Below are 22,456 nucleotides of genomic sequence, written 5' to 3'. Positions count from 1 at the left end.
TTAGTGTTCCCCTACTAGATGGCGCCAGCAGCCATGAAATGATGTACACCTCCTTGCTACACTGTTGTACTGCGTGTACCGAATTGTCATTTTTGGTTAAATCCTGTCGCGCCTCATGTTTATTTTAAAAATCTATAAAGTACAGTTGTCCAGTTCAATCGAAAATTCGCTCTGCCAAAGCTGCTATATTGTATCCAAGGCATTTTAATTATATAAATATAGTTTTCCGAGTGATTTTTCTATTTAAAATAACCTAAATCACGTGGTTGTTTATATAATTCTTGTTTACTGGCAGAAAGTAGGAACTGCGCGCATGTGCGTCATGTTAGTAACCTCAACGTTGAAGAAATTCGTGCGGATCAGATGAACTGACTGTTGCTAAATTTATAAAAGAAATATTCAGTAAAGTATGCGCTGTTGGTCTATCGTTCGAGTTTAACCGCATTTATCATCAAGTTTAGTTATAGTGCTCATTTGAAAATGTTATCTTATTCTTGGCGAGGTGTTCATTAATGTTTTGCCACCCACGTTTTCGCTGTGGGTAAACACACACAGTGCGGTGTCGCGAAGTGTGACCCCTGACCTGGAAGTGATGTCCCAATACTCGAGGACCGCCGAGAGCGATGCCTGGGCCCTCCTGGCGCTCAAGTCGGCCCCCGCCAGCCCCTCCAAGGTGCAGTGGGCCCCCGAGGTGACAGGCACTGCCATAGCGCGCCTCGAGGGCCGCGACTTTGAGTACCTGGTGCGTCAGAAGCATATAACTATCGGCCGCAACAGCAGCAGGGGAGATGTGGACGTCAATATGGGCCACTCGAGCTTCATCTCCAGGAAGCACCTGGAGGTGTTCTTCGACCATCCAGCGTTTTTCATGACCTGCAACGGCAAGAATGGAGTGTTTGTAGACGGCGTGTTCCAGAGGAAAGGCGGCCCCTCGCTGCAACTCCCCAGATCGTAAGTGCTATTCATTACATTATCAACGTAAACAACGGAGTGTGCCGACTGCCGCGGTTCCGTCCACGCAGCGGAAGCCCTCCCATACAGACCACATCGAGCGGCGAACGTGTTCACGGCTATCTCCTGCAAGGTGCTCCCCGACATGTTTACATAGTTTCCGTCAGTTCCGCCTGTGTTTATGTCAACCCGTTCCATCGCACCCATATTGTTTATCTCCTTTTAGCATCATATTGTGCAATATTGAAAGTGCACATTACCAGAACTCGTATTGATCTTCTCGACGACGATGTACCACGGGCTAATCACGTGATCTGTGACGCAATTTTAGGTTAAAGTAATCAAAACAGTGGCCGTAAATCATAAACGCACATTCCTTGTGTTGTCAGTAGCCAGAATGGCCACAACCAGGTACTGCGGGTTTATGTGTTTCTGTATTGATTACATCATTCAGTTGTAAACAATATTATGATGTATTGTGGTATTATTATTCTGCCGCCTAGCGCCAGGGTGCTGAATGCTGAACAGCGATAAGCCCTGTCACTTGACTCCTTGATTATAGGCCACCGTTTGCTGTTGGCGGGCGAGGAAAACGACCAATAGAAATCAATAAAATTTCAATATGCATTCATAAACACGCGCTGCGTACAGCGACGATTACGGCTTATTATTATTCTCGTGTTTTTATTTACAAAATCAGCATTGTAAATATTATTTTCTAATTCACCGTTTGTTTACATTGCGCGCTCCACACTCCAGAATAGAATATAGAAAACGCACATTTTAACAATATTGCCTTTTATTTTCCTCAATAAAATCACTGCAACTGCATTTTGTAGCGGTATTTAAGCAATATACTAAGTAATTTTGAAATGAAGCAACCAAAAAATACACGTATGCTTAGTTGATAAATACACTATAATATTATATTTATCAACAAATGAACGTGTCGACCTTTGAACCCTTTCATTCAAAAATAATATATTTTTATTTACCTATAGTAAATGTTGCCACTATGAAAATAACCACTATTCTTATTATAGTCATCGTCATCGATAATAGCGGGAAACGGGTTTATTTATGGAAACGTACACTTTGTTTTTATGTGACTAGTTGACGTGTACCGGCGTTGCTCGGGGTTATGAATGGTTTGGACTACAGTTTTGAGATTGTGAAATCTAGTATACCTGAAAACTGGCTCTATTTTTAAGATGGAAATAATATTATTCTAAAGAATTGAAAAACTTTAATTTCTCACGTTATCGTGCCATGTTTTCCTTGTGCGTCCCCTACTTTCACCATTCTCTACTGTTTTCCACGCTGTTACTGTTAAAAAAAACTACATGATATCGACTTTTATTCGACTTCGTATTTCATTCCAGTGCAGAGATAATGCGTTAAGTCTTCCTCGGGCGTCCCTGAATTCTTATATCATTCAAATCACTCTCTAAACACTTCTGACACTGATAAGAACAATCTGAAATTTTCAACGAAATCGGTCCAGTAGTTTTTGAGTATCGGAAACAAACAAAGAAACATTAATTTTTAAATACGTAGATTAAAATGTTCATATATAATATTTTTTTATTGATTATTTTCATTTTACCCACCTATGGGTATCCATAGAATAAGAAGTTAAAACTACAAAGAACATAATACCTATTTATATTGTTTTTTTAGCTACTGCGTATATTCCAACAGCATTATTACATCATGTTGGTTTGTATTACCGATGGAGAAAATAATTACATAGATATAAACGTTCATGCAAAGCGGTAGAACCCTAGTACCTACCTATCTTTCTATATAATGTGTAGGCAAATACTTTGTTTAATGCAAAAATCTTTTTTTTTCATCTATCCATATGCAACCATTCTATTGTGGAGCGCTTGACTAATATCTTCTACTATTGCATAAATAAATTATATCAGCTTGGCAGAGATGCTTGATTTTCATGTCTATCGCTTTTCTTAACCCTCATTGTGCAATTCTGTCAAGCTTTGTCATACCAAAATGTCCAGTTGTGAATCTCTAAATCTAAACAGTATAAGTCTCTATCCGCGTCTCTCTGTTAGTCCACTTAGTTCTTCTAAACCACGCAACGGATTTTGATATAGTTTTCACTATTATTTAGAGAATATATAATACATGCCTATTATATTTATATAAAGTAGAGAAAAGTCGGTGTTTTGTAATCAATCATAAGTCGTAAAAATATTTACGTGCACTAACGCTGGCTAAACCTTATGAGATTCATCAAAATAATGCACTACACAATTGCATATCTTAAAAAGGCCTGCAGCAAAATCCGTGATGGTATAAGTCTATCTCCTAAGGATAACCCTCAGCGCTATATTATCGTACCATTTTTTTTTAAATTTCCGATTTTATATCCTGGTTAAATCTTCGCCATAGGAAAAACTAAACCCTTCCACACACTTTTCCACAAATGATCACCTAGTCAATCAACATTATGTAAGTGCATTATATAAACAAAATAAATACAAGAACAACACGTCAACTCACCAGAGATCAAATGGGAAAATAATTCATCGACTTCAGATATTTTCATATCAGAGGGTTCGGCTCGGTAGAACTCCTAACAGGGCCTATAAATCCTACTGATCCCTCAACATAAATATTTAAAAAATCTTTCGTTATCTTACATGTATTTAAAATGACTGATTTTTCCATTTTTACATATAAATTTTTTGATAGATCTAACACGCCTAAATTTTTAATGAGAGAGCTAAGTATAATGCCAGTAGCCGAAATAACAAATGGTAATATGTTTATAGTCTGAGAATGCCAAATTCTTTTTATCTCATTTCCTAAATCTGTGTATTTTCTTATTTTTTCATTAACAGATTTTTTTAAATTACAGGAATTTGGAATGGCTGATTTAATTTATTATTATTATTATTGCTGGTAGTTACGGCTTCGTCAGAATTTGGTTTGGAGTTCGATATTGGACCTGTAACTTATTTTTTGGCAGTTAAATTATTATTTCAAAACTCCATAGATCACGATGGAAATGACCTCACGAGCAGCGAATAGTTGCGTTCTATAAAGCGAAAGCTCACCACCTCTTCAAAGTTTTTGCCGTTTAATTCACAATTTTTCTAATTCAAGGTTGAGATTTTTTGATTTTCATCACCTTGTGATGAATCATTTAAATTGTTGGTAACATATTTTCTTTGGCGCCAATTCGCTTAGGTACACTCATACACCGATTTACTTGTTAGGTAGATCTAATAACAGATAATCATCATATCCATACATAACATGGAAAATAATATAATATGTAATAAATAAGAAAATGAGTACTAATTATATGACAGTGCATATTTTTTATCACTGGAAAACATTTCTGGCTTCGCCTAAAAATAATCAAGTTGTTATAAGGTATTATTAGAACCCGGCATTTTGTATTATCCATCTTTGGCACTTTTTAAATATGGCACGTTGTCAACGTTTTATAAACATGTGTAATTTATGTACTTGTACTAAGTATGTCCCAACACCCTATATATGTAGTTGTTTAAATTACATAAATATTATATACATTTTACCTTCCAGATAATAAGCATTCCCTCGGGGGTATCTCAAGGTTCCCATGTTGGGACCCTGCTCTTTACTTTGTACTATGACATCAAACATGTCATCAATTAGCCATTCTAATTTTATTCTTTACCTGACGATATTAAAATATTCAAATGCATAAGTTCAGTAGATGATTATAAAAAAATAGAAGAAGATGTTAATAAAATTAATGAATATTGCATTCAACATCAATTATTTCTAAACATAAATAAATGTAATGCGGTTACATTTTCATCATGAAAATCATCAACGTAACCCTATCACGCTCTTTACAAACAAAGAAAAAAATGTTGACGTACTGTTTCTATATAAGATCGTAAACTACATTATTGACTATATTAGATTGCATTTCGTTGCCCTGAACGCAATACCAGCTCGAATACCTTATCTTGCATAGAACAATTCAAATCAAAATACGCCTATAACTCTTTACTCAGACGTATCTGCAAAACAAATATTTTCCACCATACCATTATTTTTTTAAAACTAAAATTAACCTTACAATGTACTTAAACCAAAACAATTCCTTTTATATTCCGTCTACCCTTTTCATATTTTTTCTTTCAGTTATAACTAAAAATATCTTCTTTCAATATCTTAAATGCAAAATTAATTCACATGTATATTCACATGTTTGCTAAATATAATAATATTAAACAAAAAATCATAAATCACGACCAACTTCTACAATCGAGTTCATACGAACGCTTCCATTATAAAAACGGAACTTTGTTTTGAACGGAAAGTAGTTTTTTTTTCCATTTTTGTGAATGATTTACGACCGTGAGAAAATGTCACCCATATCAAATTAAACATTACGCTAGGATTTATACACGCACCGCAATAAGTGATTTCAAAAGATTGATTAGATCGGTACAGCGGGATTCACTTAATGCTATTGGAATTGATCTTAACAAAAACCTCCTAGATTACAAGGCCGGGACACTGAATCAAATCAGCCTTCTAACTTGTACGGGAAGCTCGAAAAATATATTTTAATTTATTTTTTTGAAATTAAGGCGATGCACTACGTCGTGTAATATTTTAAATTGAGCCACTATCAATAAAAACCCTTACGTAGATGGCGATAAGGTTGAAATTCCCGTGTAACACCATCCGCCTGTATTGATTTATGCAAGAAAAAAACATGGCCAAAAAGTGCCTTTTATTTTATTTTGTGGATGTTCAGGCATAAATATTTTTTTATTCAATCATTTTAAAAAGAATTTAATTTGCCACATTATACAATAAAATCATAACCGAAAATGGGTTCGTAAGTAGGAGATTTTGAACTTTAAAGCAGTTTTCATAGGCCTTTACACTATTTTTTTCTGGGCTTATAAAAAGATTTATCTAAAAAATACTCGATCATTTCAAAGGCCAAGATGTATTCTACTCGCAGGATTTAATTAAAGCATCTGAAACATTTCTAGGGGACCAAATTTTCAAACCTAAAACACATGATTTTGAATTACTACGTATGGCATCGCCTTAACAGAAAAATTTTAAAATGTATTATAAATAAGAATAAATTAAAACGAAAAATTTGTAAAATACCATTCAAGTTAGGATGCTGCTTTGAATGAGTGTCCCGTCCTTGTGATCTAGGAGGTTTTGTCTGAACACAGTTTCAAAGGTAGTATATTACGCGCTGTAACTCGAGGTAGTCAAAATTGGGTCATTTAATTGTTTTTTTTTTATGTTTATATGAATAATAATTAATGCGAATATCATACGTTCGATTTGCCCAAGGCGGATCATTGCTGATGTTAAGATTATTATTTTGTATCTGTGTAAGAGATCCATAATTATATTATAGTCAGTCATTGGTCAATTCATATTTTTAATACGTCTATTTAAATATCACTTTTGTTTTAGTGAATGAATGCAAATCTTCGAATTAGAAATTAACCCACTTCCCCACATACCGATCGAGCTGAATCTCGGCATTGATGGACTCGTTGTCGATGAAAATGCGTTCTATCGAACTTTTGGTGGCAATCACGCACACACTAGAAGACATATACGCATTTATCTTAAATTCGATGACATTACAGCAGTTAATACACGCAATAAATATCTGTCTTGTCAAAAGCATTTGGCTCGTTTGGTAGAGTTGTCGACTCCAGTTCTCCAATCCTCAGTCAAAATAAAATTAAAAATAAAAGGCATTATTTGAAAATAGATGTTTTATTGTAAAAAAAACTTAGTTTGTTACGGGTTGATTTTTATTTATTAAATGATTGGGTCGATTGTTGAAATGTCTTCCGAACACGAAAAGGTTAACTTCGAAACAGCTGGACTGGAGTTCACCTAAACTTGTTGCCCAGTTCATGCATCCTATTGGTTAGTGAGTGTGTCTGATAGTTGGCTGTGTATGTATTGCAGAAGAATGTTACATTTTATCTTGTGTTCCTAGTCGGCACATGGAATTTATTTTCATTGATTGTATAACCTTAAAAAGTTACTCCAATAAATTTAATCATCTGATAGTATTATTATCCCAATGACTGTATGGTTGAGGATTGTTGTAAACGGAAGTGGCTCTCTCTGTTATTTTCAAAATGAACCGTTGAAGTTTTCAAAACGCGGCAACTGTTTTTTATCTGCTTGTTTATAATTAATTATTCAACCAAAGCTGCATATTATGCTAGATATTTTCTTACATCTGCATTGCATTCTTCCTATCTCCTATCGATTCCGTTGATTTGCAAATGTCATTAATTATAATTGAACCTGGTAATACGTGCAGTTTAATTACACCTAGCAGTTATATCACTAATTAACATCTGTCAATCTTGTTTTGTTGTAATAATATTATGTACACGTTAGCTAATACTGAACATGGTTCTGTTATCGCCGTGTTGTTACCGCAAGAAATTTACACCATTGCAAATTGCAATGTGGATCTTTTCCACCGTTTCAGTTCATAACCGGATATAGCCAATTGATAGTGCAAAGGTAACGAACGAGTTCAGCATGTAAAAAGTTGCAAGTCTCGACATAATGTTGTACTAACATTTCTATTAGGTATCAACTTATTCTCTACCTGTTGTTTCTCTAACCAATTTTTGCATATTTTATCGTAAATTCATGATGCATTTAATTTCATTTAAACTTTGTTCGGTTTCACGAACATAATTATTACCCGTAGAGTCAATTTGTTCACATGTGATCTCATATATATATCGTTGTCTCCCTTACTGACATGGTTAAATATATGATCTAAACGGTGTTAGAAAGAGAAAACATCATATTTTATTATAGTGATTTATTTTTGGGGTATTATGCCGTGTTGCTCTACCTCCTTTAGCCAACGTTTCGTACACTGTAATGCTGTCCGAAACGTTGGCTATAGAAGGAGGCGTGAAAATCTCAAATCAAACCACGCTTTATATGCAAATCTAGAAGTTTACCACAGAATAATTAAAATTGAAAAGCCGAAATACACACAAATATTTCGACTTTCTGAGAGCATCTTTAAGAAATCTAACGGTCAATACGCCAGATGCCCGAGGGTAAGTAGGTAGGTACCTACCTTTTTGTTCTCTATATTCCTTATTGTAGGGTACATCTTCACCATGACTGTAACAACACTTACCCGCAAAAAAATTTAATGGTTTCCGCAAGTTAACTTAACTCTGGAACGAATAGCAAATCCCCTAGAATATTATTAAAACTATTCTACGGTATTTGTAAATAGTTCGGTTTACAAAATACGCCTTTATCAATATGATGTAAATTAATAAATTTAGTGCTCGAGCCTTGTCTCTCTAATCGAACTAAGATCGTTGGTAAAACGCTAATTGGACAGATTCATTAATGCAAATCGTAATTCGTGTATCATTTAATCGACATAAATTTAATATATCCAAATATAACAGTGATTAGGTATTTTATTCTTTTTTTCGGGAAACCTTGAACGTTATCTCTATATGTTTTTTTAAACGTTATAATCCAATAACGTTATAATCAATAACGTTAAAGTTGCAAGGAGTCGTTTACCTATACCTACGAGTAATGTAAATGTTATCAGTTGTCAGTATTTTACTTTGGTAAATGACAAAATTGTATTTTTTCGCAATAAAAACGCCATAATCTTGATTACCTTTTTGATTTTGTGAATGTGTTATCAAGTCATTTGTTTACAAAAATATTCAACGTTTTTAAATTAACTATTGGTTTTGGAATGTATACTACTAGTCTTAGCGAGAGATCGTACGTGTCTTCATCGTTCTAGTATATTCTGTCTTTTTCGTTTTCAAACAAGAACGTTGAGAAGAAAGAGGACGAACATCGATAGACGTCTGTACGAGCTCTCGCTGGGACCAGTTTTTAAGCCCGTCGTCCCATTGAGTCGGTAAGGAGACGACATAAGCTAAAGATCCTACGCAGAAAAGTTAAGTTCGATACGGTTTGAAGCACAACTATTGTGGGACTTTTCGCGCAGGGTCTTACCGTATCCTTACCCTTACAGGCCCAGTGGGACGACGGGCTTAGTATTTTATTTTTGTTTGTAACCCACCGAAAAGAAAATGGAATTTTATGTGAATGAAATCAAAAATATTATTTGATAACTTGCTATTATTTTTTATTTTTTTTTAAACTTCGGATTTAGTTGTCCGGGTTAAATCTTCCCCAAAGGAAAAACTTAACCCTTCCACTCACTTTTCCACAAATGATCATCTAGTCAATCAACATTATGTAAGTGCATTATATAAGCAAAACAAATACAAAACAATACAAGAACAACACGTCAACTCACCAGAGATCAAATGGGAAAATAATTCACCGACTCCAGATATTTTCATATCAGAGGGTTCGGCTCGGTAGAACTTCTAACAGGGCCTATAAATCCTACTGATCCCTCAACATAAATATTTAAAAAATCTTTTGTTATCCTACATGTATTCAAAATGACCGACTTTTGCATCTTTATATAATTTTTTTTTGATAGATCTAATACGCCTAAATTTTTAATTAGAGAGCTAGGTATAATGCCAGTAGCCGAAATAACGAATGGTAATATTTTTATAGTCTGAGAATGCCAAATTCTTTTTATTTTATTTCCTAAATCTGTGTATTTTCTTATTTTTTCACTAACAGATTTTTGAATATTACAGGAATTTGGAATAGCGATTATTATTAATATTATTATTACTATTATTACTTGATATTATCTGATATATATTAATACATAAAGGCTCGCAGTGTAAATAAAATATTGTAAATTAGACAAAGCATACTCATATGTAAATCATTTAAGCATTAAAATGAATCATCAACATTAAAAAGTTTTTTTTTCAACTTTGAGGATTTAAAAAAAAATCACAAGTTGCGCCACAATACGAAGTATGTCAAAAAAATACAAATAAATAGTAGTATATCTGTGTGTGAGGATAGAATGTCCAACCTTATGATTCCAGAGATAGCCTCACTTTTAATGTCAGTGCCATACAATTTTTTCTTTAAAAAATGATAACTCCTTCATTTGTACACGCAATTGCTTCGTACGAAATTTTATAGCATAGTAATGATCAGCAAAATCCATTTCTAGCCAAAAAATACCCTTTAAAATTCAAGTCTCTGTCTATGAAAGGCGATTTTCAGCCCACTGTGCGCCGCTTGGTTCGTTTCCTTCCCTTAGAAAATTCGTTGTTCGGTTCGCGCTTCGGCTCGCAAGTGTATACGCAGCATCATGCACGTTTATATACGAATATTATCAGTTGTAAAAATGTTTTTATAAGATCTGATCTCAAAATCACGACAATGTGCTGAATGTTAACTAATTTCGTATTCCTTAATACAATTAATTTCCCTATAAATCTATTTGTGTAAAGAAGAATATCTATAGCGGGCGGGCTACGTTTATTTTATTTTCATTTCAATCTACATCTTTTATTCCGAGAAATATTCCACATCACATTGAAAACAAGGGGAACGTCACTGTCTTCTGTAGTTTTCAAAAAACTCTATATAACGTCCGAGCAACGCCGAAGACTTCAGCTAGTGGATAATAAGTTAGTAAATCAAAATAGTGGATATTTATGAATTTTTAAAATGAGATACTCTTGACCCATATAGGATGCTTTTTGAAAATTATAATATAAAACAGCTTAACACACAGTTGATCTCAGAAAACGCTAAAATCCCCCCTATAGACCACCCAATTTGGTGGGTTCATCTGTTATGTGTCAACCGTTTAGTGTTGCGTACAGACGACGTGATGGTTGCTTCAATTTGTTCAATTACTCCTATGGAGAACACACGCAGCATGATGCCTCCTACAAAATTGCGATCGTTCTAGTAGCATAGTTAACTATTATCATGAAAAAACAAACATAAACGAGGACAAAAAATTGCTCGTGGAACGAAAAAGAAGTCATATCATGCACTAAAAAACTAAAAATGAACCTTTTTATAGTTTCATTATTTGCATCATTTTCAATACATTTGAACTGGTACAAAATCACAAGATCTTCCTTTATGGCATCTCTATCAGAGTACATCTCGCTTGTAGTATCAAACAAGAAAGTTAAATCCTCACATAGTGTTCAAAAATCCGTCAAAACTTAAATACTTAACTTTAACGTATACATCCGCGAGCCGAACTGCCGAACTGAACCTCAACTTATGGGAAAGAAACTAAGAAATCGCAAATCGCCCTTTCATTTCCCGTAATTCGTGGCTCGGTTCGCGTTTCCGTTCGCAAATGTATACGTACCATTACATTTTATTTATTTGTATTAGTTAAATGTACGCTCACAAATAACTACACACGACTGGTCCCTACGCAGACTCAGTAAAGTTGGTTCAACCATTCTATCCAACTTGGTTGGCGCTAATGTTGTTCGGATCGAACTTAGGATGCTATGACTTAGGATAGCCACGCCGCGCCGTATCGCGTACAACCGCTCAACCAAATTGAATGGTCTGTACTCTGTATTACCCATTTGTTTATCCCTTTTTCCCCAGATTTCTTGACAGCGAGTAAAACCAATTTTACAAGGAAATTTCTTATATTTTTCTTCCTGCTGACATCCAGAGTTTTTATTTTTGTTTGTAAATAGATGAAATGTTGTAGTGTCAAAGCGATCACCTTACTACAAATAGTTAAATAGATAATAATTAATTTGTGTTACCTCGATAGTGTCGTCTCTTTTTATCTCCTCAAAATCTGCCGTCGTATGTAATCCGTTAGTGTGATAATATATTGTCGTATTTATGTTTAGTGTGGCATAGAGCGGGGCACACTAACACAAACCAGTTTGTCGCCGAATCCTATTATCGTAATGTATGCTCGTATGACTGCGTAGACGGACATGTAGACTAATCTATGTACACACTGGTGACGAAATAACTATTCGTGGTTGAGATATATTGCAATAATGATTCAAATAACTACTTCGTGATACGAGAGAAGATTTTTCTCTCGATTGGAAAAAGTGTTGGCGATGCCATACGTAGTAATGCAAAATCATGTGTTTTTGGTTTGAAAATTTGGTCGCCTAGAAATGTTTCAGATGCTTTAATTAAATACTGCTATCAGAATACATCTTGGCCTTTGAAATAATCGAGTATTTTTTAGATATATCTTTTTATAAGCCCAGAAAAAAAATTATGTATAAGGCCTATGAAAACTGCTTTAAAGTTCAAAATCTCCTACTTACGATCCCATTTTCGGTTATGATTTTATTGTATAATGTGGCAAATTAAGTTATTTATAAAATGATCGAAAAAATATATATATTTATTCCTGAACATCCATAAAATAAAATAAAAGGCACTTTTTGGCCATGTTTTTTTCTTGTATAAATCAAAACAGGTGGATGGTGTTGAGCGGGAATTTAAACCTTATCGCCATCTACGTAAGGGTTGTTATTGATAGCGACTCAATTTAAAATATCACACGACGTAGTACATCGCCTTAACGAATGCCTCTCGAGAGTTTAGACCAAGTATTACAAGAGATCTCTGTTTTGTCATATTCAACAATAACCGTGTGCAATAACGTTTATTACTGCTGCTAGTAATACGCGCGCGTCTGTAAAAAACTAGGAATTCGTAAGCAGATTTTATTTTCTTAGTCCTAAAGATGATAGTATAATGCGAGTTGCATGTAAACTGTCGGATTCATTTATTGACCAGTCGTTGAAAGGGCAACGCCTCGCCACCTCTCCGCTTCTTGCAACTTTCCCCTCACCATTGTCGGCATGTCTATGGTTCAGGCGCATGTCAGGATAAAAAATAAATCTTGTATTCACAACATATTTTAACGACAGGGTGAAATTTCATGGAATTTCGAAATGCTCCCGAGGTATCTAAAATGTGCTACATATATTTCTTATGTTTGAAGTTGTAGGAAAAATAAATAATATTTTAGATACTAATAAAAATATCTTTGAAATTTTTGTATTTGAAATAAACATCGATATTTCTAAAAAAATATAAATTTAATATCAAACGCGAAAATGTTTACAAAAAACTTACGGAGACAATCCTAATTTTCAAAGAATTCGATTTATAGAAAACACATTCTTGTATCGTAGGGGGGAATTCGTAAGAAAACAGTCACTTCACTTTTAACGCCATTTATGCAATATTAAAAGTATGAATAATGTTAACTTTCATCTGAAAAAAAAATCCCGCCAATTTCTAATCTTTGACTTTTTTTTTGCTTTTTATCCATGTGATCATGTATAAATATTTAAAACAAACTGAGAAGAATAATTATATATCTTTCTAACGACGAACACATCTACGCATTATTGCAAGTGCGTAAAGATGCCCGGTCAAATCTGTCCTTCAGAGCCTCTAATGGAATGTTTAAAACAAAAAAATGATGAATTGTAATTGCAATGTTTGTACATGATCTATGTCTATTGTTTTTGCAACTTCGTGAATATACAGATATTTTTGTGTGATTACCGCACAAAGTCCCAATAAGGAATTCCAGTTTTTTTATGGAATTCACCTTTCATTTCATAGTGAAAATAATTTTCATTTATCTTTTTCAAAGCCCTCCAAAATGTTTGAAATCTGACGTGGTACGCGTGACGTCATACGTACTTCGGTATTGTCGGTTAACGGTAAGGTCAATCCTACTCGGATCGGTATGAAATCAACAAATCCGAATCAATATATATTTTTTAAGCCATAACATTTTTCACTTAATTATTATTGCCCGGAGCCAATGGGACTATGGCACCCCAAATTGGGGTATGTTATTAGGCTGAAGATAACGGGGAGGAGGAGTTGGATGTTGGGAAGTACCTGACTAGTCACTAAACACGGCTTAATCATAATGTATCGTAAATTAATGTTTTCACTTTGGCAAAGAGATTGGTAGCAGTGATTAAACAACATTGAATAGTTTGTTATTTTTCGTAGTCATAAATAGTACCTACATTACTTATCACCCACTTTTTTCGCATATTATAATGTGCATTGAGGAAAAAAGAAAATAATACTTGCACGTGTAAGAATTATGTAGTGATGACAGTTATGCAATACATTTATTATAACGCATAAAATAAACAATGGCATCTGGTCAAAGGAATTGAAATTAAAAAATATCGTCGTTACTGTAATTATAATTATGAACTTACGTAGGTACCAATTAGAAATTAATCAAATTTATCATTTAGTAGACCTATGTAAAAAATTAAGGTTTTTTTAGCAATGAATAATCATTAGATTGATAGATTTCGGGGGTATTTCACCATCCTCTTGATAGCTTATCCACAGGATAACGTGTATTAATAAATAACAAATAAATAATCCCAATAAGTAGAAAACCCGGCTGACTTATCAATTAATACATTATAACCACTGTTAAATTCCATGTGCCGACTAGGAACACGAGACAAAATGTAACATTCTTCTGCAATACATTCCGCGAGCTCCGCGGACCCCCCTTCAAATGCAGGTAGGGATAAGAAATAAACAAGTCGACTTAGGCAAATCGATTTTTGCGGCTGAATAATGTCGCGTAAAAATATGACACATTTCCGTCTAAATCGAAATTTAGGGGCTGATCCCGCCGCGGCCAGGTCGTCAAATTCAGTTTCGTTGTAAATTCATAAAGAATACGATATATTTCCGTGTAAATCAAAATTTCCGGGTCAATTTAATTACCGATGTAAATTATGTACTAGTTAATTATATTTCAATTATTCATAGTAATTTTGTAAAAATTAAGACATTGATTTACTAATCGATCATCATCACCGTCGGCTTTTTATCTTCGAATTCAGATATTCAAATTAAGTTCGTAAACATACGACGTATTTCCGTGTAAATTGAAATTTCCCAGGCGATTACCGTTGCGGCCAGGCCGTCAAATACAGATAATATTTGAAGTAAATTCATAGAAAAAACGTCGCGGCCGGGCCATCGAAAACCGATATTCGTAGCAAATTAAAAAAAACTCGACATATTTTTTCCGTGTAAATCGGAATTTATCGATTGCCGCCGCGGCCGGGTTGTCAGATTTAGATTTAAATAATAATACGATTAAACGTGATTTTTTTTATTTCTTGCTAGAGCAATCACGATGAGTTACAAAACTCATTGTGGGACGGGAGAAACCTACAATACATAGGTGGGAGTTGATAGGTACAATTTTACATTGGTATTTTGATATCAAAATTATAAGTTTCACCTACAAGAGAATACAAAAATAGAAATAATCAAAATTATAAGTTTCGCTTACATAACGTTACAAAAATAGAAAAAGGAAGGTTATGTAGAACAAACAAGAAAAAGAAACAATCAGGCATTTTTTACCTGTCTTGTAAAACACCGAACTGTCAGATTCAGATTTACGAAATAATATGATATATTTTCGCACAAATCGATTTTTTTCGAACACTGACAAAAATAAATATTGAATTACGTTTTTGTTCTATATATTTTTTGCAATAGTTTCATAAAATGTTGTGTTTAAATTTACTGGAAGCTTCTGGTGTGGATGAAACGTACGTAATTTTTTGATTTATTTGAGATTTATCCCTATACTAAATAAAATATATCATGGACAATTTGCTCTGGAAAACCAGGAATTATCAGGGAATTTCGAAATCGATTTTTTGTAGCCATCCTGATTGTCGTAATTGAACGCTTTTCGTCAATACCATATACATATGAATATATGTCTGTGGTCAATACATATTTTATTTTGTCGTTTTTGTAGGTATGTATTCTGTTTTTGACCCACTTTAAGTTGGTTTTTTAATAAAACTGCATCAAATAGTGCGAATATTACAAAAATATGGTTTTACAGCAACACGTTATGTAGATTCTTGTACTCAACATGAAGTGTATCACAGAAAATATGATTTGGCACTTGGATGATTTTTCGTAGCAACATCAGCTGTCAAAACATTTCAACGTAGCGTAGTGATTAACGTAACACTCTTGCAAGATAGGTATCAGATGAGTAATCTGTATCCCTAATTTACATATTAGAATGGTTTATTGGATTATGTTTCATACATCCAAAGTGAGAGAAATCGGTCAGATGCATAGACATATGAATATTAGTAGACCTGCCCTAAGTGATTAAAAGCGTATTATCCCCACTCCCCATACCGGTTCCATTGGAGCCGGCTGGGCTCGCGTATGGCCTCAAGTGAAATTTGAAAACGTGACGTCATCATTCTTGTTCGAACTATGGTCGAGGCATCATCGGTTCATTTTACGAAATAACACGGCAAAATGTTGACTTGTGATATGAAAACTTGTAAAAATAGATGTGAAAAAGAGAATAAACCCAATTGTCGTATTACATTCCATAAGTAAGCATTATTTTACTTTATTTTAAGCTTATTCAAACCGTATTATATGGATCAGTTTTAGAAACATATACTATCACATCACAATGTAGCGATTCTCAAGTGTGCTCATCGTTGTTTACTGGGGTAAGTAAATTATGAAACATTTGTAAAAGTGTCTTAACTAAATATTCTGAAACTAACTACGACTCTGCAAACAGAAGAAATTTACTTTGCCGAATTTGGACTTCGCAAATTAGTTCATAACGTGGCGAGTAATTTGCGCTCCCATGTAAAAATGTCTATTCATTCAAAAGCAGATTTTACTTTTAAGAAGTAAATGGTGATATTATAATGCGAGATGCCTCTTTACTGTCAGATTGATTTATTGACGAATCACAGTCAGATTAACCCCCTTCGTTCTTCAACAGTTGATTTTACCCCTCGCCATTATCTTCTCGTCTATTAATTCCTATGTCTGTGGTCAGATGACATAAGTAGGGTCCTGCTCCGAGACCTTCGCTGTAACATCTCTTTCTGTTACACGCGTAGTTCGTTAGAAAGGGGAAGCGTACTGGGAACTAGCTTACGTGTACCCGGAGTTGCTCGGGGACTTGATTAAGACTAAAGATTTGAGGTTGTGAAGCCTTTTTAAGATGTACAATTCCGCAGCACACTCTTTTGATGCATCTCATAAGGTTTAGCCAGCGTAAGCAATTTAACCGCCCAAAAATATTTTTTTACCACTTTATTACAAAACATCTACTTTTATAAATATAAAATGCCTGCGTTATATGCATAAACCTTCTGGAAGAAATTCTCTAAATGAAAGTAAAAACCCTATCAACCATTGCGTAGTTTTAGAAGAACTAAGCGCACAAACGGACAGACGCGAATGCTGACTTTGTTTTATACAATTTTTAATCATAAGTGTTTTATTATCTTGTTTATAGCAAATGAATATAATGATATCCTCACTGGGATGGATATCCCGTGCTGAGGATTTCATTTACATACGATTAAAATTTAGTAGTGTGGATAAAATAAAGTAATAATAAATATATTGAATAGTAGTTTTTTCCGAAATAATTATAAATATATATATTTAGAGACTAGCTGACATCAACAGCGGCGGCAGTGTCAGGGCTTTATGCAAAGTTTTTCAGTATGATGTATACAGTTATTTTGAACGTCAAATCTGAAAATATAATATCAAAATTAGGAAAAGGGGGTCGGAGTGGATTTTTAAATCCCGTGTAGAGACTTTAGACGGCGACTTGCCTCGTATTTTGAGGGTAAAGTGTGCAATATTTAATCAATCTCGAAATAAAAATGTGCATTGTTATTTTAAAAAAAAAACAAGCCACGCCTCCACAGACACGTACATTTACATATATTCCACCATATGAAAATACGAAAAGGAGTTTCAGAGCTACATAACTTAACTTTTTACTTGTTACCGTTGATTGCTGTGGTTTATCTTTCCATCGCATTTTCTCGTTTATGAAAAAGGATCTTTCGGCAGTTGCCTGTAGAACATGTTGCAACATTGAGCCGAGTTCCTCGGCCCTGGTAAGTAGATGGGTAGAGTCGTGACTAAATTACCGGTGGTTCCTATTGATCACATCTGGGCACAATAACCCGGACTCATCATTATTATTGTCGCTAGGTTTGGCGAATTTTAAATTGCACGATATCTGATTTATAAGCTGGCGCGACAACTTCAATTATTTATTATACACCGTGTTTCACGCTAATTCCCGCTGCTGACGGAGATTGGCTATCATCAGGTTAAACCTGGCAAGGATGCAGACTGAAAAAACTCGGCGGAATTGCACTAGTACCAACAGCGTAGGTTTCAAAGCCACCAGATGCGGCATCTTCCTCCTAAGCCCAGTGTTCGAGGAACGAACAAGGGTTGGAATAGCTGCACTTTAAAGGGCTATTCCACACAGATAAAGTATAAATGAAGTCTATGGCTTGTGACAGGCGAATGCAAAACACAATGCGTAACGTTACTTCACAATCAACTTACCGCGAGGCGATGGTGAAATCTGGATAGTGAGCATCATCTGTCAGCACTGGAACGTTTAGCGTGGTTTGTTAGCACTCGTTATTTAAAATTAACTTGCGATAAAATACGTAAGGTAATTATTTCGATAAAGAACCGGCGATGATGTTTTGACAGGACAAACGGTTTTTGTGCGACTGCTCGGCCCACGGCCTCCGTGGTTCCAGCTGACGTGTGCGAAATTTAAACTATACAGTTTAAATTCTGACGGTACCATTGGTTAGTACACGGCCTGTCAAAAGCAATCGGCGTTACGGAACACCCAGCATTCCCAATTTCTATCGATTTATAATATATTTCTCTTGTATATTGTTTCTGAAGATAATATCAATACATTATTTTTATTTCTATTATCCCTAGCTATTATCTATTATTTTTATTTGTATCCTACCTTATTTTTATTTTTATCTTTATGTTTACAAGATTCACCTACTCCAATTCCTTTCCTGTATGTGATCATGTACATAATATTATATACTCAGTATTGGTATTTTATGAAGGGAAAGAACTATTTTAAAGAATACCTGACATCATTAAATAAGTTCATTTGCTTTCTTATTCTTTTTTTTTCATTTCAATTCTGTATAAAATTTCTTTTTAAAATAATTATTTAATTTATCTTTATTTTCATCGCTTTCTTATTTTCAGTTAAACCTATTTAACCTATACCTATTTTACAACTGAATGAATCATGTATTACATTTATATAATTATAAACAAATTTCGACTACCATAATACGGACATGTGTCTAGTGTGGTAGTCGAAAAGCATGTAAAAAACCTGTATCCAAATATATTTTTATGAATGAAGAAAAAAAATAATAATAATAATAATTTGTAATGCCAATACGGTAAAAACATTTCAAAGTAAACTCCGAAAATTATTAAAAACTCGTTTTGTTCTGTTATTTAAAATGTTATTGGTATGCAATTAAAGCATTTGTCGAGAGATTTTTGCTCTATTTCAAACGAGTCGTGTTCACCATTTTCGCTTAATTATTATCGGTTTTTTAATATTAGCGCTCTCCCTCTAATAATCGTATTTACATATATCCCTTTCAAATCACCTTTGAACGCTCACTACGGGGTCTTAAAGCATCGATGACACGGGGCTAGTTTACGAGCTGCTAGTCGACGAGTCTGTAAGCTAGCGAGTTAGCTAGTGTCGATGACAGACAAAACTTTCCACTCGCTAAAAGCCAAAGGATCTTCGTCCTTGAACTCAATAAACGGCTGGAAGCACCATATTCATCGCGTTTTTCTATCCTTGATCTTGTCCATTTTCTTTTCTGCTTCAAGTTTTTCTTTAGTTTTCGTTGTAAATCCTTCTTGATAGCACAGGCTAAGATAACTACTTCCGCGCGAACTACTTCTATTTTTAACTATTTTTTTATTTTTATTTTACAAGCAATAATTATTCGCCTGAAACACTCATCCACATACTCGCAACTAGTTCCTAGCAGCGATGATGACACACGGCTAGTTAACTAGCTTATAAGCCAACACGCCAGCGAATGGCGAGTAAATTAGCCGGTCTTTTTGATGACACGGGGCCAGTTTACAAGCTGCTAGCGAACTCGCTGGCTTGTAGCTTGTAAACTAGCCCCGTGTCATCGGTGCTTAACGGTCAGCATTTAAAAATACATACTTTGTAGTCTGCTAACGCGACAAATAACATGAATGTAGGTACTCTAGTAGAATTTACAGAAAAAGATATTCGGGATTAAATTTGTAAATTATTTTCCATTTTTTTACCACAACTACCCTTCAAAATGGCAAAACTTGAATAGTGAATTTTAAAATATTTTTAGACATTGTAGTAATTTATTTTTGGGGTATTATGCCGTGTAAGGCTACTTCCTTCTTCAGACATCAGCCCTGTTGATGGACACTGTACTGCGTTCAGAAACGTTGGCTAAAGAAGGAGGTAGCGCAGCACGGCATAATACCTCAAAAATGCATCACTATAATACTTTTGGCCGTAAAAATATCATATATATATATTTATACAGTTTTCTTGCCGTGTAAAATCCTGCTAGACTGGCAGGGTGCAAAGTTATTAAAGATAATTATTCTTAAATAAAAGATTCTACCTTCCAATGAAGAGTAAACCACTTGGCTCATTATTCCAAATTTGTTCTCAAATCTTACACACTTTCCTTAAAAACGTATGATGTTGATACATAAAAAAGTGTTAATTTTTAAATTATATTATTTATTTCAATGTTGATCTGTAATTAAAACAATAAATATATTGACTCTTCTGTATTCAATCACAAAAAGATTGCTGATTGTTTTGTGCATTACTTGTTTAATTTAATACATATTTTAGTAACGGTCGCTTACGAAATTCGTTTTAAGAAGCCCGGTTTGTGGTAGGCGCTTTTGGCCGCGTCGTACTGTGTCGCTCCCACTGTAAAGCGGGCCCTATAACGATACTGAATGTTGAATAGTACATTTTTCCACGTCCATTCAATGGTAAATCTATGACATCATTCTGTCCGGAGTCGCTTCAAAATACATATCAAGTCCGGTCCAAATAAAACCTGGTTTCACGGCCATGGCTGATTTTGAATAATTGCTATTCACGGACCGCTATGTTGTCTGTTTCTGTTGTCTCTCATATCCTCCAAGGTGTTGGCTGTATATATGAATTAATTTGATGTATTTAAAAAAAAAATATTATCTAGGAAATACACGTGTTCCACGCTCATGCCGCGATTCAATTTCATAAAACTTCCAATATATTAAATATGTGATGCGGATTAAGGTTGTCTTTTACTATACGAACACGTCGTGGTAATACGATCGACAGCAGTTATCTTATGCAAAAAGATTTGCTCTCTTTGGTAAACATTGTAAAAGTCAGAATAATGTAAGAGTTTGTATGAGACGAAATGTGAATTAAGCAAAGAGTGTGTGCCTAGACAGACTTGTATCGCAGTCCATCATATCTGCTTACTCCTGCGGAACGGTGTGACAGCTATTTAGTTTTAGGTAAACTTTTTTAAGCATAGTTTTTAAATGTAACAAATATTATATGTATATTTTTAAATATACATTACTTTTCTTGAATAAACCAACACCCTAAACTTTCTCAGTAGGAACGTGAAACGAAATCGAATTCTTTGTGTTTTACATTTTATGTGTGATTAATATTATCTGTATTTGAATATCCCTGACAACTGAAGTATAGCAAAAGCTAAGCAAGCCCAGTCCAGTGTTCAGTTCACCTACTGCGGGCAACCATTGTCTGTGGGACCAAACTAGACGATTCCATTCAGCAGTAGGCTGTGGCTGTGATGAGAGCATCCTAATACATCCCAGTTCCTGCCACAGGAATCTAATCGGAGCAGGCCATCCTAATTGAGTTCAACAATCCAATAAATAACGCGCCGTGAGCGTTACACATTTCACAATGGGACTGTAACTGGCCCTGGGATAAACGTGACGTATTCGGGGTAGGATATCTATGAACACTGTTTTATTATTGATAATAACAGCGTTAATTGAGTTGGATGGGAAATTGAGGTAAGACTACCCGAAAGCAAGGGTAGGAGTTAGTTACGAATTCGATTGGAGCAACGAAATGCTGGAGATTACCGTGGGATACTTGTAAAGGCAGTACAGGAAATACGGGAAGAGTGGTTCCGGACTGCAGCTAACCCCTGTGATAGGGGAGGGCACGAAAATAAGACAGCGCGTGGTATTTTTCGTAACAGTTTCTCTTCACAGGTTTTTATGGAGTTCCGATGTGACATCCTGATCTTGTGTATTAACTTCCTTTGTGATTCAATATCACTTCCGACAATCTCTTTCTTTTAGCTTCCAGCGTGATCGTCTTCGAAAACTGTTTCGATCTGCCTGATACAGAATAGCACCTCTAGTAATTAGAGATTTTATTTGCCAGTTGGAAGAGAGAGAGTAAGTGGGCAGAATAAAGAGGTTGATAATGGGTGGGTCTAGAATCTAGATACTAAACATTGCTTTTGCTCTTGTCTTATTTAGATTATATTTTAGTCTATCTTTTGTTCGCCTTGACAACCACTGACAATCA

The 22,456-nt window shown here is 34.7% G+C and overlaps 1 protein-coding gene across 1 annotated transcript in view; it reads left to right on the top strand.

Moving 5' to 3' along the window:
• The first annotated feature begins 69 nt into the window (after positions 1-69).
• FoxK (forkhead box K) overlaps positions 70-22,456 on the top strand; it is a 113,132-nt gene continuing 90,745 nt past the window's right edge. The window contains exon 1 of the mRNA XM_089638269.1: positions 70-951. Within this exon, the coding sequence (XP_089494395.1) occupies positions 593-951 (359 nt within the window). The 5' untranslated portion in view covers positions 70-592. The remainder of the gene's footprint in view (positions 952-22,456) is intronic.

This window comes from Hesperophylax consimilis, chromosome 12, assembly GCF_061612785.1.
Source record: "Hesperophylax consimilis isolate HC1 chromosome 12, BYU_Hcon_1.0, whole genome shotgun sequence".
In the NCBI taxonomy this organism is placed as follows: domain Eukaryota; kingdom Metazoa; phylum Arthropoda; class Insecta; order Trichoptera; family Limnephilidae; genus Hesperophylax; species Hesperophylax consimilis.
This window is presented reverse-complemented; position numbering and strand designations above follow the sequence as displayed.